This window comes from Bos indicus x Bos taurus, chromosome 6, assembly GCF_003369695.1.
Source record: "Bos indicus x Bos taurus breed Angus x Brahman F1 hybrid chromosome 6, Bos_hybrid_MaternalHap_v2.0, whole genome shotgun sequence".
Classification (NCBI taxonomy): Eukaryota; Metazoa; Chordata; class Mammalia; order Artiodactyla; family Bovidae; genus Bos; species Bos indicus x Bos taurus.
The window spans coordinates 97,015,003-97,032,750 of NC_040081.1; the positions used below are offsets into that span (position 1 = coordinate 97,015,003).

General features: G+C 46.0%; 1 protein-coding gene across 1 annotated transcript in view; it reads right to left on the reverse strand.

Moving 5' to 3' along the window:
• Nucleotides 1-7,021: 7,021 nt before the first annotated feature.
• SCD5 (stearoyl-CoA desaturase 5) overlaps nucleotides 7,022-17,748 on the reverse strand; it is a 176,167-nt gene continuing 165,440 nt past the window's right edge. The window contains exons 4-5 of the mRNA XM_027544890.1: nucleotides 13,171-13,403; nucleotides 7,022-8,518 (exon numbers count right to left, since the gene is read on the reverse strand). Of these exons, the coding sequence (XP_027400691.1) occupies nucleotides 8,328-8,518; nucleotides 13,171-13,403 (424 nt within the window). The 3' untranslated portion in view covers nucleotides 7,022-8,327. The remainder of the gene's footprint in view (nucleotides 8,519-13,170; nucleotides 13,404-17,748) is intronic.

Sequence of the window (17,748 nt, forward strand, 5' to 3'; positions counted from 1 at the left end):
TGGACGGTTCCTCCGGGACCAGGAAGGAGCTGAAGTGGGTCTTCCCATCCTCCCCGTCAGGTGTGAGAAACCTGCTTACTGGAACCAGAACGTCATCACCCACATTGCTCATTCACTCTTGCTTTGAGACTCTGGATATCCCAGTGAGCAGCCCAGGTCATCTCCCACCAGTGATCACAAGGACCACACCGTGGGCCTGGTGTGGGCACCCACCCTCACACACAGTGTCGTCACATTGAGAAGGCTGGGACGTGGGGCCCCATGCTGCAGTGCTGCCATGTTTGCTCCTGGACACACCTCTCCTCGAGCAACAAAATACAAAGAAACTGTATGGGACTGAAAATAACTGTATGCATGCATAGTTGGGGCAAATTTTGGCAAAGAGACCAAAAAACCTAACTGCTACCTTAGAGGAGCTTGGAGCAAAAACAGAGTTGTCAGGAGAAAAGCAAGTTATGGCACATTTCCCCTGCACACTGCATCACCCGAGTGGTAGGCAAACCACCTAAGCCACTTCTCCGCCAGACCCCTGGGCACATCCCTACCCTCACCCCATATAAGGAACAAGCTAGCCCCTCCTAGCGGGGAATGAGCAAGTCAGGGAACCTGTTGTTTGTTCTCCCAACCCTCCACTGCCCCCCCCCCCCCCACCACACACACTCACACTGCAGCAGGGCCCCAGTAAAGCCTTGCCTGAATTTCTTATCTGGCCTCTAGTCAATTTCCATTGATTAGGGAAGGTGAAGAACCCTGGTCCCAGGAGAGGAGTGCTGTCCACACGTAGCTCCTCTCTTTCCACAAGCTATGAGCACAGGCTTAAGCGAAATATGGTGTTAAAAACACAACTACACCCCATCCAGTGGGAACCGGTGGTTTTGGCCAAGGCCCGCAGGGTGGGGGTGTGGGGACGGAGGAGTGGTGCCCAGCAGTTGGCGCTTCTATTAGAAAAGCAACTTGGGAGATTTTCTTTCAGTGACGGGAAGGGAGGAAAGGGGGGTGGAGAGGGGATGCCGAGGTAGTGCACCCCGAGTTGTAGGGATCTGGACAGATGGTTGCAGGCAGAGTCTCTTTCCGCCTGTAACTGTGGTTCAGGAAGGGCCCTTCCTAGTCCGACTGGCCCTGTGAGGAAGGGCATGTTGTGGGGCCAAAGCCTGCACAGGCCAGCCAGCTCCGGTGCTGTCAGCCGCTCTTTTCATTTTGAATCCTGTGAGGAGGCAGGAGGCAGCTGGCTGATCCTCCGCATGGGGAGTCAGAGGTGTTGTGGTGGGGGTGGGGGATGGAAGTGGGGGTGAGGGGTGGAGGGTGGGGGAAGGGGGAGGAGAAGAAAAAGGCTGAGGTCGTGGAGCCCACAGGAAGCTGCTCACTGGCTTTGTGTCTCATGGGCATTCCAGGACGAGCACGTGCCTTCCTCCTGTGATGGTGCAAACTTAGAACCAGGAACATTCATGGGGCGGTGGAGACTGGGGGATGGGAAGGTGGATGCCACAGCTCCCCAGGGAGAACAAGAGGATTTCCCCCCAACCCCCAACATCGAGGATGGGTAAAGACAGGTCTGTGGGGCTCATACTCTGACCTAAAAATGGGGAAATTTTAAAAAGGATTATAAAGTTTCTTCCTTCCCTGTTTTTCACATGAGCAGCCACAGAGAACACATCTGGCTTTCAGTCTCCTGTGTAATTGGGGACAGGATTGAAATGGATAAATGAACCTCCCAGGTAATCCCCAAGCTCATTCTTTTCCATTAGCTTCAACCTCTCCCCTGCACAAATCTATCCCAGCTCCTGATGAGGAGAAAAATGAGCTACAGAAGCATAAAGGACATTGCAAGCCAGACCTGTCCTCTGATGGGAGTGTGAAGGCTCAGGAAGGAATGCAGAGGTGCAGAGAGAACTGCTTGGGGCTGGAGAGAGCCAGCCTGTGGGGCCTTCTGTCTGCAGAGAGGACAGACTTACAGAACTGGACAGGATAACCCATGGATAACCCAATCCCCCAATCCAGTTGGTTCCTATACAGTGGAGGGAGCAGGGTGGACACGGAAGTGCTGAGAGGTTAGAATTGCAGGGAAAGCAAAACTTTTCTTTTACCCTCTTACTGTCAGGGCAGAATTAGGTTGACATAAGACGGATTGCAGTGCTGGAGAAGACTCTTGAGAGTCCCTTGGACAGCAAGGAGGTCACACCAGTCAATCCTAAAGGAAATCGACCCTGAATGTTCATTGGAAGGACTGATGCGGAAGCTGAAGCTCCAATACTTTAGCCATGTGATGCAAAGGGCCAACTCATTGGAAAAGACCCTGATCCTGGGAAAGATTGAGGGCAAGAGGAGATGGGGTGACAGAGGATGAGATATTTGGATGGCATGCCATGATGGCATCTTCATGGACATGAACCGATGGACATGAATTTGAGCAAACTCTGGGAGATCGTGGAGGAAGAGTCTGGTGTGCAGCAGTTGGTGCGTGTGTGCTCCGTCGTGTTTGACCACCAGGTTACTCTGTCCAAGGGATTTTCCAGGCAAGAATCCTGGGGTGGGTTGCCATTTCTTTCTCTAGGGGATATTCCTAACCCAGGAATCGAAGCTGTGTCTCTTGTGTCTCCTGCATCGGCAGGCAGATTCTTTACCAACTGTGCCACCTGGCCATGCCATGTGCTGCAATCCTTGGGGTCGCACAGAGTCAGACACGACTTAAACAACTGAACAAAAACAAAGATGGATTCGCAGGAGAAAAGCATACAGCTTTTTTTATTGTTACATGGACTTGGGAGCTTTCACAGAAAAAATGAAGACCCCCCTCCCCACCATTCTAAATGGATAAATAACAAGGTCCGGCTGTATAGCACAGGGAGCTATATCCAATCACCTGGGATAGACATGATGGAAAAGATATTTAAAAAAGAATGTATATGTGTGTGGCTGTCACTATACTGTACAACGGAGATCCGCCCATTGTAAATCAACTGTACTTACATAAATAAATTTAAAACAAGACCCCCAAAATGGTTGGGTCTAAGTGGTCATATACTGCTGCTGCTAAGTCGCTTCAGTCATGTCTGACTCTGTGCGACCCCATAGACAGCAGCCCATCAGGCTCTGCCATCCCTGGGATTCTCCAGGCAAGAACACTGGAGTGGGTTGCCATTTCCTTTTCCATTGCGTGAAAGTGAAAAGTGAAAGTTAAGTTGCTAAGTTGCGTCTTGACTGGTAGCGACCCCATGGACTGAAGCCTACCAGGCTCCTCCTCCATGGGATTTTCTAGGCAAGAGTACTGGAGTGGCTTGCCATTAGTTGAACTAATTTCCCTGGTGGCTCAGATGGTAAAGAATTCGCCTGTAATGCAGGAGACCTGGGTTCGATCCCTGGTTTGTGAAGATACCTTGGAGGAGGGCATGGCAACCCACTCCAGTATTCTTGCCTGGAAAATCCCCATGGACAGAGGAGCCTGGCGGGCTACGGTCCATGGGGTTACAAAGAGTCGGACACAACTGAGCGACTCAGCACAGCACTAGGTTGAACAGAGAGTAATAACTGTGAAAAGGTAACTAAAATATATGGGGCTGCTCAAGGAAGATAAGGGCTGTTTGAACAAGGTTTGTCTGTACTGATTTCTCTTGGCACCTTCTCCCTGTCTGTGGAGATAAGAACGTTTCTTTCCTCTTGGTACAGGGAGGGCGTCTTGCACACTGGAGTTTTGTCTTCTGCTTTTAGGAAGGAAAAAGGAAGTCAGGGCGCCTTCTTGCATTTGCTGTTTTTAAAGTATCTCTAACTCAAAATAATCTTATGTCAAACTAGCTTGTTTGGGCATATTCTAGTACCTTTTACCATCCAGCTAGTTAGTAGCAAAACAAGAACTGGAAGTTGGTCCTCCTCACTTCTGGTCTGTGGTTATTTGCACATCTGTTTCCTCCTCACTACAAGCACTCACCAGGGTGACTGTTTCCTTGGTGGTCTAGGAAGCACCAGGCCCTATTCTCCAGGCCTCTGGGTTTTCTCTGATACATAGTATTACTCTTATTTTGTGGATGAGGACTCAGGTTCAGAGCGGCTCTGTGGATTAGTGAATGGCAACTTCATGTTTGTGTGTGCTAAACTGCTTCAGTCATGCCCAGACTCTTCCTGACAGAGTTAATAACACTGTATCCAACCAGTCCATCCTAAAGGAAATCAGTCCTGAATATTCATTGGAAGGACTGATGCTGAAGCTGAAACTCCAATATTTTGGCCACCTGATGGAAAGAGCTGACTCATTTGAAAAGACCCTGATGCTGGGAAAGATTGAAGGCGGGAGGAGAAAGGGACGACAGAGGATGAGATGGTTGGATGGCATCACCAACTCAATGGACATGAGTTTGGGTAAACTCCGGGAGTAGGTGATGGACAGGGAGGCCTGGCGTGCTGGAGTCCATGGGGGTCACAAAGAGTCGGACACGACTGAGCAACCGAACTGACTGATTGTATATTTGAAAGTTTGTAAGAGGGGAGATCTTTAAAATTCTCATCACAAGAAATAAATTATTTAACTATGTGTGGTAATAGTTGTTAACTAGACTTACTATGGTGGTCATTCTGCAGTACATAAAAATATCAAATCACAGTGTTCTACACCTGAAACTAATATAATGTTATATGTCAGTTTCATCTCAGTTGGGAAAAAAAAAGTGAATTCAAGCTCAGGTCTCTGAAAGTGAAAGTCTTAGTCGCTTAGTCGTGTCTGACTCTTTGCAACTCCATGGCTTGTAGTCTGCTGGACTTCTCTTTCCATGGAATTCTCCAGCAAGAATACCGGAGTGGGTTGTCATTTCCTTCTCCAGGGGATCTTCCCGACCCAAGGATCGAACCTGGGTCTCCTGCATTACAGGCAGATTCTTTACCATCTAAGCCACTAGGGAATCCCACTTTCTGGTCTCTGAGTCCAGTGTTATTTCTACTACTCTACTAAGCTGGAGTCTTTGGCAGTACTTTATTATTTTTCATGGGTTATACTTATTTTTACTGCTTCACTATGTGTTGGGAATAAGTGAGACACGTACACTTTTTTATTTTTACTGAGAACATTCTTTCCTTTTGGCCTCAGTCTGTGGTTTCCCACTCAGACTCAATTATTTCCCCTCAATTTTGACCTCCTAGGTTCTGGAAAGGCTTGAGAGGTGCTTGCAATCTGAACACAGGCATATTTCTGTCTCTGCTGCTGCTAGTGAATGTTAGGGCTGGGTGGGACCTGAGACAGAGTCTCATTTCATCCCTTCTCCTTACGGATGAGAAAACTGCATCCTTAGATGCTGCAGAGACCTGCAGGGAAGGTGAGTATGGAAGACTCTGGCATGCTCTAACCTTCATCCACTCCATCAACAGTCCTTGGCGGGGGGTAGGGGAGGGGAGAAGGGGAGGGTGGGATGAATTGGGAGAGTAGAACTGACAAGATATACACTGCTGCTGCTGCTGCTGCTGCTAAGTCGCTTCAGTCATGTCCGACTCTGTGTGACCCCATAGATGGCAGCCCACCAGGCTCCTCTGTCCCTGGGATTCTTCAGGCAAGAACACTGGAGTGGGTTGCCAATTCCTTCTCTAACATATATACTACCATGTGTAAAGTAGATAGCTAGTGGGAAGCTTCTGTACAGCATGGGGAACTCAGCTTGGTGCTCTATGATGACCAGAAGGGTGGGATGGGGGTAGGTGGGAGGGAGATTTAAGAGGGAGGGGCTATATGTATACATATAACTGATTCACTGCATAGTACAGCAGAAACTAACGCAAGGTTGTAAAGCAATTATCCTCTAATAAAAAATAATAATAAAATGTGTAATTTGGGGTTGATTAAAAAAGAAAAAAAAAAAACCATTGCAGTCCTTATCTCATTCCTGGGTAAAGATGTGGCACCCAGGACTTCCCCAGGGGTCCAGCAGGCAAGACTTCTCGATTCCAATACAGGGGCTGCGGTTCAATCCCTGGGTGGGGAACTAAGAAAGAGCCCACATTCCATGAAGCACAACCAAAATAGATTAAAAAAAGAAAAAAGAAAAAAAACGTGGCACTCAAGTTCGGAGGAGTGTAAATCCAGAGGTTCTGGATTTACTTGGATTAGCTGTGAAACAGCTTCCTTTTGTGAGAAGATTACAAAGATTCCAAGTGTAATCTTTTCTATTAATAGACAAGCAAATAAGTTTAGTACTTTGAGGGGTCAAAAGTTCACAGAAATATGGCCAATCAGGGTTATTTTAGTTCAGGTGGATATAGATTCGTCTTGGACTATATCTACATTCTACCAACACTGCATTCAAGGTCTTAGCAACATATCTTTAGGGTACAAAGCAGCTGAACAATGCCTCGTTAGAGTCCTTAGGAATGAAATCCAGTCTGGCACCGAGAGCTGGCCTCCCACTCAACTGCAGGCAGGCTAGGACGTTGACAGCTGATGGCCAGGGCACTGCTTTGGGGCAAAAGATGGGCAGAGAGTGAGGAGCATGGCATGGGGCAGAGCTGAGAGGCAGGGCTGGAGTGAGAGTTGAGTCCATCTGCCCACCTCGGCAGGGCTGTGGGGAGGAAGGGATGCTTCATGATGTTTTGATGACATGTAGGAGTTGGGTTTCCACGTGTCAGCTTGAAGCAGTACAAGCAGAGGTGTTGCTGAGTGAGAAGTGACACCACTGGGGCAGCAGGGGTCCCCAAACTCGGGATCTAATGCCTGATGACCTGAGGTAGAGCTGATGCAATAAAGTGCACAATAATTGTAATGCATTTGAATCATTCCGAAACCACCCCCCCAAGTCTGTGAAAAAACCGTCTTTCACAAAACCAGTCCCCGGTGCCAAAGGTTGGGGACTGCTGCTCTACAGTCCAAATAAAACCTGCTGATTTTCCCTCTGGTTATGCGTAAGACTGATGGGATAGGAGAGGTCCCATCTTAGGGGCTGTTGTTAGCCCAGAGCCCAAATCAAATGTGCATTATGTGGTCATCACAAAGCATAAGGCACCCTTGAGGGACATTCAAACTGGGTTTAAGTATCAGGTCAGGAACACCAACGAATTCATAATCATTTATTGTGATCACTCATAGTTTACACATATTAATGGCAAAAATAACACCGTTAAACACCTGCTGGATGAAGAACTTTATTATGACAATTCCCTACCGGCGTCACTTCTTTTCAAAAATGTAAATTTAAATCCTACATCTTCCCTATCTTTGCAGCACTATCTTCGAAGTGCTCTGATGCCAAACTATAAGGCTCTCTTTTGCTCTAACATCTAACACAAAGGGCACGCTGTCCCATTAATTCGACATGCTCTTTACAAGGCAACTTAACACACAGATTTTTTTAAAATCCAGAGGCTACATAATGATCACTTTATGTCTTGCTGCAAAATCAATGAAGGCCGCATGCAGGTGAAACATTTGTAGACACTGAGTTCTAGATAACTGTTGGTTATTCAGATCTGATGACCTGGTGTGGAAAATTAATATGCTTATTTAGCAGGAGTAGGTAAAGTACATGCACCAGTGGCTAGGATCAATTAGAATATAAATTAGGTGTCTAAACATTTAAATGAGAGCTTCCTTTGAGCTTCACTTGATGTCTGGCACTTCTGAGTTCTACACCTTAAAACAACAATAGCAAAGAGAACAAAATCAAACACTTAAAACAGGCACTGATTATAGGGTCAGCTGGACGGACAGCTCAGGACACAAAACTAGCTGAGCAGTGAACAGACCCCTTGAAGCAAAGAAAGCGGAACATTAACAAGCTGGACACAGGGCAAAAAAATAAGAGAGCCATTTCCTGTATTCTCATTTTTTAACATTTTCAATTTTCTTACTTTAAAACAACAACACACACACACAATAATTACAAAGCAGAAACATTCTTTCCTTACTACTTAGACTCTCTTTTGTCTTCCACCCTGCCTCTCTGCTCCTTCAGATAGTCTGTTTAAAAATAAGGTTGGGTTTAAAACAGAAAACAAAGGCTCTCCTGAATCACACTGAAAGAATATGAAATTCCTTCATCCTGTCAGGGTTAACATCACGTACAAGTACCAGCACATGACGATGTATGTTTGAATGACATGTTGTAGCTACAGCGATTAAATCACATGTCCGCGTTCTAGTGTTAAAGCATAGTTACACTGACTTTTAAAAAATTCTTTTCATTGATAGTTTGTATCTTGACATTATTTTGAGACCAACGAAAAAAACCCCCAAACTGCGTGGATTCTGTTCTCTCCCCAGCTTGCGCCCCCTCCCACGATCCAATGAACAAGAGAAGTGTAGTAACAAAGGCCATGAACGGAGGCGTCGTTGACAGCGGGCGCAGATGGAGGATCCAGAGTCAGGCGCTCCCGTCTCCAGTCCGGGCTTTCCGGGCTTCGATCATCTGCTTGGTTGCCCGTTTGCGGTCAGTGGCTAGCCCCAGCCAACACATGAAGTCAATGAACCAGGTGGTTGGGTTGAAATTTAAGCCAAATTCACTCGCAGAGTAGTCAAAGGGAAAGGTGTGATGGTAGTTATGGAAACCTTCACCTGGAAGACAAAGAAGGCTTGAAATAACACTACCGGCACCTCTCTGCAGAGCTTTGAAATGCCACGAGATTGCAAGACCCTGTGTTAGGCTCCATGGGGTACAAAAAACTTACAGAAAGTCCCCTATGTACAAACCTGCAAAGACGTGTTGTATGCCATCTGTTGTACTGTGCATGCATTTCAAGGTACTGGACTGTAAGATTAGAGATGCTTTATTTTTTGTTTGCTTTTTATGTATGTATTATCTATGTGAAAAGTATTAGAGACCTATTACAGTTCAGTATTATATAGCCAATTGTGTTAGATGGCTACCTAGGCTAACTTTGTTGGATTTCTGAACAAACCGGACTTCTGAACTTGGTCTCAGAATCGAACGTGTTCGTATGTAGGGGACTTACTGTACTTGCCGTCTGCCCTTAGGCAGCATTCACTGAATTGGCTAGACAAATGATAGGAACAGAAAAATAACAATAAAGTTATCAGCATAAAGTCTCAAGATGAATTTTCCCATGAACTGGTGACATGCTCCCATGACTTTAGAGCTGTACTTCGGAAGCTAAATGCCGAATAGCTGATAACAGATCATCATTTTGATGTATGTTCATGAAAGAAAAATAGCCTCTGTCGACTGAAGGGATTAAAGGAAGACTTCTTGGGAAAGCTCGGAAGAGATAAATGATAATCGTTCCCATAAGTAAGTGAATTAAGGAGTTGGATCTTTAAATATCCAAAATCTTCCTATATATTACTCTTCCCTTCGCAGTGAGTAACTTTTCCTCCCTTACTGCCCCTCCCCCGGGGTGTTTTCAGGAGGAGTCTCACATCTTTTTTCATTTTTCTCAAACAGCTTTATTGAGATGTAATTCACCACACAATTCACCCATTTAAAGTATCCAAGTTAATGGCTCTCAGTATATTTGCAGAGTTGTGCAGGCATCCCCACAACGATCTTTACAACGTTTTCACTACCTAAAAAGAAACCCCACTCCCCAAGGATGGATGGATGTTGAGCCCCATCCATCCCTCCATCCTTCCAGTCCTACTTTCTTCCTCTGTGATGGTTAATTTTGCATGTTAACCTAACTGGCCAAGGAGTGCGCAGATTAACCCTTATTTCTGGGTGTCTGTGAAGGTGTTTCTGGATGAGATTAGCATTTGAAGCAATGGAGTCAGTAAAGTAGATGGTCCTCCTCCATGTGAGTTGGCATCAGCCAGTCCCTTAAGAAGGAAATGGCAATCCACTCCAGTATTATTGCCTGGAAAATCCCACGGCAGAGGAGCTTGGTAGGCTACAGTCCATGAGGTCGAAAAAAGTCGGACATGACTGAGCGAATTCACTTTCTTTCAGTCCCTTAAAGCCTTGGAGGAGGAATTGCCCCCTGTTTTCCAGACACACTGATTGAATGTCTATTTCATCTTCTCCTGCCCTCAGACTGGGATCTGCATCATCAGCTCCCCTAGTTCTCAGGCCTTTGTACTCAGATTTAATTATACCACTGGCTTTCCAGGGTCTCCCGCTTTCGGATGGCAGACAGTGGGACTCAGCCTCTGTAATCTCACCAGCCAGTTCCTCATCCTAAATCTCTCCTCCTTTCCCTGCCCTGTTCCCGTAAATACACACAGAAACAGAATATATCTACCTTTATATAGATTTAGAAATCCTACTGTTTCTATATGGATATACATCGGGTTGGCCAAAAAGTTCAGTCAGGTTTCCATATGATCTTACAGAATATACCCAATATATAGGTAGAGAGAGACTTATTATAAGCAATATTTTATATATATATATATATATATATATATAATTGCATATATATATTCCAGTATCCTTGCCTGGGAAATTCCACAGACAGAGGAGCTAAGAGTTGGAGACAACTTAGCAACTAAACTACCATGTGTGTATATATATATATATAATCTCTGACTCTTTGTGACCCCAGGACCATAGCCCGCCAGGCTCCTCTGTCCATGGGATTTCCCAGGCAAGGATACTGGAGTGGGTTGCCATTTTCTTCTTATGTATATACACACACATATATACTGTCACAAAGAGTCGGACTTGACTGAGCAAATTTTACATTCACTTGCCTGGAGAATCTTTACTAATACAGTCTCCATAGATTGGCTTATTCTGAACATTTTATGTAAATGAAATCAAATAATATGCAGTCTTTTGCAACTAGCTTCTTTCACTCAGTATACTGTTTTCAAGGTTGTAGCAGGTATCAGTACTTCATCTGTTTTTATTGCTGAAGAGAATTCTATGGTATGGGATATATATACCACATTGCATTCATCCATTCATCAGGTGAGTGACATCTGGTATATTTCTACTTTATAGCTATTATGAATAATGCTGCTATGAACACTCATATACAAGTTTTTATGTGGACATACACCATCTTTTCTCTAGGGTATAAATTTAGGAGTGGAGTTGCTGTATCCTATAGTAACTATTTTTAACCATTTGAGGAACCACCAGATTCCTCCTTTACTTCTTAAGTGGCTACTGGTCATCATACAGTTCTTCTATTGACCACATTTGGAAGATTCTGCTGTATGATGAGTCCATCAGATGGATCAGTCTGTGGTCTGTGATTTTCTTTTTAATTTAGGTCTTTTCTACCCTGTCCCTCCACGTTCATCATTCTTGGACTAGAGTTGTAGAGTTTCCCCGTATTTTTCAGAAACAGGCACTGTTCAAAGAACTGTGAACATATTCCCCAGTCTCCCATATGGCTGATGTAATAAGAGTCTTCTAATGACCTTTATCAGGAAAGCTGACTGAGAGCTCAGTGTAGACCTTGAGAGCCTTCAAGCCAACACCCAGTTTTTCAGGACCTGCGTCATAGCCACGTTCCTTGGTTCCCTGGCCCAGCATCCCCCATGGAAGGTGGTAACAGATGCATGGTGCCCACTCTCGTCCACTCTCAGAGCCACACTGGATGTGGCTTCCCTCACCACAATTCTTATTGAGGACAAAGAGTGAGATGAAGAGAAAACAATAGGAGGGGTCAGGAAGCTCACACTTTTCTCTCTGCTTATCAAGTTATTCCCAAAGCTAAATCTGGTGTTGATTCAACTTACATTGCTCTTGTCAACACAAGATCCCTAGGGTCTTAATGAATGGGTGACCCTTACACCATGATGGCAGAAATTCATTGCAGAGTGATGCAGAGACTGTTTATACTTAACAGCAGGAAACTTCCTTCCTGGGTTTGGTCTTGAGCTCAAGCTCAGCTTATACAGAAGCCCGAAATGCTTCTATCAAGACACAGCTGTGCTTAGTCACTCAGTCATGTCCAACTCTTTGCAACGCCAAGGACTGCAGCCCGCCAGGCTCCTCTGTCCATGGGGATTCTCCAGGCAAGAATACTGGAGTGGTTTGCCATGCCCTCTTCCAGAGGATCTTCCCAACCCAGGGACCGAACCCAGGTCTCCCGCATTGCAGGCAGATTCTTTACAAACTGAGCCACCAGGGAAGCCCAAGAATACTCGAGTGGGTAGCCTACCCCTTCTCCAGGGGATCTTCCCAATCCAGGAATTGAACCTGGGTCTCCTGCATTGCAGGAGGATTCTTTACCAGCTAAGCTACCAGGGAAGTCCTGGTAACATTTATTAATCATTTATTGTGTGCCAATCACAGGGCTGCATTCTTCAAAGGGTTTTAATGCTTATAATCCTCACATCACTCAGCTAGCTGCTGTGATTAACCCTACTTCAAAATGAGGATGGAAGTGCACAGAAGGGACAAGTTACTTGCCTAAGACCATTAGGCTAGTAAGGAAAACAACATCCCTGAAGGTTTGTTTCCTGCTAAGCCCTGCTGCAAACACTAGGTAACCTAACCCTATGGTGACCCCAGGTGAAGGTCAACGCTACTCTTATCCCCACTTTACAGATGAGAACACAAGGTGGGGAGGAGCCAGATAACTTGCCCAGAGATTGAGCAGAGGAACCAAGCCTCAACTAAGCCTGTCAGACTGACTCTTAACCATTTTGCGGACCCATGAGATTGTCAAGGTCCCGTTTCTCTCCATCCCTCTGTTTGAGGGCCTTTTTAAATGGTCAGCCAAATGCTGGACAGCTGAGGCTAAGAGTGGTCAGGCAGTTTGAGAGCGACATCAACTGCTACTCCTCCTTTAGTAGGGAAATGGCTAGCGTAAAAATAAATAGCTGCTAATTACTGATTACCTACTATGTGCCAGGTACCATACTAAGCAGATGATATACAGTATCTTATTTAATTCTCGTAACACCCTTGAAAGTGTGAGTCCCTCAGTCGGATCTGACTCTTTGCGACCCCATGGACTGTAGCCCCCCAAGCTCCTCTGTCTATGGGGATTCTCTAGGCAAGAACACTGGAGTGGGTTGCTATTTCCTTCCTTCTCCAGGACATCTTCCCAACCCAGGGATCAAACCCGTAACACCCTTATGAAGCAGGTATTCCTGTTTCCATTTCACAAATAATAAAGCTGTAAACCAGAGAGTAAGAGGCTTGTCCACGAGCCAGGATTCTAACGCCAAAGCCCAAGTTCATTCCAGTCCTATCCATTCCCTTGCCTCTCCTGACACGTCCCACAAAACCCCCGAGAAGCCAAGAAGGTCTGAACACCCACTGTCCCCAGGGGTTCCCACCCGACACTCACCAATGGCACCCAGGGTGACGAGCGGGTTCTGCCGAGGGCTGATGTGCTTGTCATAGGGCCGGTTTCCGTACATGTGGGCGACACTGTTCACCAGCCAGGTGACGTTGAGTGAGATGGTGTAGCGGAGGATGGAGGCCAGGAAGTAGGAGTTCCACAGGCTTTCTCCCCAGATGTACCAGGGCACCAGCGTGGGGACTACGAAGCACATGAGCACCACGGTGATCTTGTAGTACCTGGAAAGAGGAGGGGGTCACGCTGCCACGGGGCACCTGTTGACGGTGGTGGGGGGTAGTGAGCAAGCTGCAGGGGGAGTCAGGAATGATGCCAGGCTCTTGGAGCCTGATGTGTGTCTCTGTGTGGGGGTCACAAACCCATCCACCTACCAGGGCTAGGCAGGTAATACCAACTTGAGAATTAGGGAAGGCAGAAGTTATAGGAAGTGGTAGGACCTGCTGCAAACTTCAGAATTTCAAGTATTAAACAATCAGTACAGGTGAAACCCACGCATCTCAGAGCGTGTGTCCTACAAGCCACAGTTTGATGGTTTCTATTTCTTTCACCAGTCAGTCAACCCGACAAACAGTTGTGTTTTTTTTTAACCATAATTTCAAGAAATATCTAATATTCTTTGAATACTTTGCAGGCATGTGAATCTGTTTTAATGTAGCTTGGGAAAAAGGTAAACAACCCTTCCTTAAATGTTCTTGAAAGGTCGTTGAATGAAAAAAGACGCCGGAATTCTTGGCCCCCAGAGGAGAATTCAATCCGGGGCCAGAGACGAGGCTTGATCGCTCAGAGCTTTTGCGTAATAAGGTTTTATTAAAGTATAAAGGAGATAGAGAAAGCTTCTGACATAGGCATCAGAAGGGTGCAGAAAGAATACTCCCCTGCTAGTCTTCAGCTGGATGTTATATAGTGAGTAGCCGTCTGTTAATGTAAGAAAGGAATGCCTTAAAACTCAGAATGGCACCAGGCCCCTCAGCCATAAGATGCATTTTGGGATAATCTTGGCACCAAATGGTTCATCCTGGGCCATAAAATGATTAACTTGAATCTTGAAGAAGGGCAGATCACCATACAAATAGTTTCGTTTACATAGATTAGGGGAACACTATCTGAATATAACATACCGGTTTGTCAAGTAGGTTCTGAGCCAAGAGGCTGAACCGACTTGAAGACAGAGTCTGGGGTAAATGCATAGCATGTTAGCATAGCTTAAGACAAACATTTCCATAAGAGAAATGCATTGGTCATCTCTAGGTTTGAGAATAGTTAACTTCAGGTGAAACCAGGTGTCATTATGGCAACACAGTATTTTAAGAGAAACCTCCTTTTAAATTTGTATAGAGAAGGAAAAAATATCGCTAGTTTGTTTCCTCTTGCCGCTTAAGAGAGAGAAAAATGTCTGACACTTGCAGGCTATTTCCTCCTTTAGGAGACCCCTGGCCTTCCTGCCTGTTACCCTCTCACTCTCTGTCCATCAGCAATTACGTTCCAAACCAGCATAAAAATAAACAAATATATGAACAAACACGGCCACGTATAAAGCAAAGATTAAAAATAAACCATCAATAGTTTGCTTGCTGGACTTGAGTACCCAGCAAGTGTTTCCTGAGCACCTCCTGTATACCAGGCCCCAAGGGCTAGTGGTACCAAGACAAATTTGACAAGAGTCCCTGCTCCGGTTGTGTGAAACCTTTGGCTGTGTGGCACAGGCTCTTAGCAGGGACATGAAGGGGCTGTGAAATGAAAATGTTCAAAGCTGCCTGTTTCAGAACTTCCCTGGAGGTCCAGTGGTTAAGACTCCACGCTTCCACTGCAGGGGCCACAGTTTCGATCCTTGGTCAAGGAACTAAGATCCCACAGGCTGTGCGGTTTGGCTAAAAAATAAACCAACCCCTGCCCCACTCCAAAACAACAAAACAAAACAAAGCTGCCTGGTCACAGCCGTTTTCTCCTCGATTTTCCTTCGGCTGACCCAGCTCATGGGAGGCCTCCGTTAAAAGGCGCATGTATGAACCTGGATGGGGTGCAGCTTGAGGAAATGAGATGTGGGAGGTGGAAGAAATCTGACCTGAGTCCAGGTCTGACTCTTCACGGAAAACAAGCCTCTCTTTGTTCTTCCAGTCTTTGTGTACACAGTGAGATGGTTCCCCAAACAGAGCATGAGGCAAGGGCTTATATGAGGGTAGTTCATTTGGGGAAGTGACCTCGAGTAACAGGAGTGGGCAGCTGGGAAGAGGGAAATGAAAGGAGGGGAGAGTCAAGCTGTGGGTGCCCACTGCTGCGGGACCTCCATGGGACACATGATAGCTCAGAATTCTCTCTAGGAATGAAAAGGGGACTATTTTCCCGTTGGCTCCAGTTCCTCTTTGGTCAAGGGGTCTACGTGGGATGTCAGCTCTCTCACAGTTCCAGGTTTGCTTGGGTCTGAATGGCTGAGTGTAGTCACGGGCATCTCAGGTGGGGGCGGCAGAGAAGCCAGGGCAGGAAGTAGGCAGTATGGCTGGACACGTTGCTGGTGAGTTACACTTGTGCCACAGGTAGCTGCAGGAGTGAAAAGGTGGGCTGGGAGTGTGAGGTGGGCACAAGAGGTGTCCAACACAAGCAGGAATTACAATACCACATGCGGTTCTTGTGAGGAGCAAATACTAATGCCAGCGTGGGGAGCTCAGCTCGGGGCTCTGTGATGACCTAGAGGGCTGGGATGGGAGTGAGATGGGAGGGAGGTTCAAGAGGGAGGGGATATATGTGTACACATAGCTGGTTCACTTCGCTGTATAGCAGAAACCAGTGTGAACACTCAGATGAGAGTTATCTGATAGGAAAAGAAAGGAGATAGGAGAAGCCTTCTAAAATCATCAAGGGAGAAAGAAAAAGAAAGGGGTGAAGAAAGAGAGAAGGGGCGGTATGAATCTGAGAATGACCCACAGAAGAGTAGCTCTCCTTTATAGATCCAAAACCAGAGACTCACACGTTTAAGCCAAAATCACAAAAGTCAAAGCACTCAGCTCACCTTACAGTAACTCGGGAGGCGTGTCCTGGAGCTTTAAGATGACAGCTTGTAAGTGTTCACAGAGAGACAGGGAGGAAGTCACTCACATTTCCAAGAAAAGACCAAACCTGTTAGACTGGCTGTTAATCTTAAATGTTGCCAAAAATGTAGCATATTTGGCAGCTCAGAGAATGACCTAGAAGCTTATGCTCAGATATGACTCATTAAACTGGAGGTAAGATGTAAGATATAGTTCAGGCCAAGGCAGAAAAGGAGAGACGACCAACAGCCGACCTACCAACCAGGCTGAGCGTGCGAGGGATCAGGGAGGCTTCACATTTAAAGGGAGGTTTGTGGAAGCGATAAGGGAAGCGTTAGTCAGGCGGGGCATTTTGGGTAATCTTTAGTTGAGATGGCATTTGTAGTTGAACAGGGGGTGGGAGATTTTGGGCAGGGGGTGATAAGTCCCCTGGGCAGGGGGCAGTAATTCCCGGGCAGATGTAGGCGGTGGGAGGTTTCTGGGCAGGGGGTGATAAGTCCCAGGTAGATGCAACCGGCCCGGAGCATCAGGACAGGACTTAAAGTTCAGTTTTGTTTTCCCCAAAGTTAGATGATTCAGCAAGAGCCTTTGAGACCGTTGTTTTCTTTTCCAGGCCCACAATAGATGTTGGAAACCTTTCAGTTCCCATCTCACAGTTGCTCATGACACCACTATCAAAGTGGGGAGATGGTTTTCAGCATTTAGCCCAAGATATGCAGTCCACTGGGCTTTCCAGGTAGCGTTAGTGGTAAAAACAGCAACAACAAAAAACTCACCTGCCAATGCAGGAGGCTTTAAGAGGTGCAGTTTCGATCCCTGGGTGGGGCAGAACCCCTAGAGGAGGGCATGGCAACCCACTCCAGTATTCTTGCTTGGAGAATCCCACGGACAGAGGAGCCTGGTGGGCTACAGTCCATGGAGTTGCAGAGTCAGACACAACTGAAGTGACCAAGCACGCACATGCAGTCCATTTTCATACATCAAATGCCATCACGCCACAACACTACCATCCAAGGAGGCTTTGATTACAGGACACAGATATTGACACGGGCCCTAACCTTTCAATGCTTTGAAGAATATCCTTATTCCAATAAACTGGATCACAATAAGAATTGAAACATTAAAGGCTTTGAGACCAAAAGTTTTTTCTATGGAGAAGAATCAGGGATTCTTATTTATATATATATATATATTCAAATCTGGGTGTGATAAACATCTTAAAACTCTCATTTTTCTTCAGATGAAAACGAAATTGCTGTTCTCTGCAAGCATTTCTTGTTCCTTGAGTAACTCTTGCACAGCAGTCCGGTGCTGCTGGGGTGTGAGATCTTGAGAGTGAAATCTATTAGAGCATGAAAGAAGGGGAAATGACCTGCTGACTTCCAAACAGAGTCAGCTCAGGAAATGTGAAAAGAAGCAAATATAACGGATGAGAGAGAAATTACAGTCCTCAAATGTATCGTAATGATGAGGGATGAGCCGTCACTGGCATCTTGATTAAACATGTTTGCTTCTGTGATTCCACTTACGGCCAAGTCAGAAA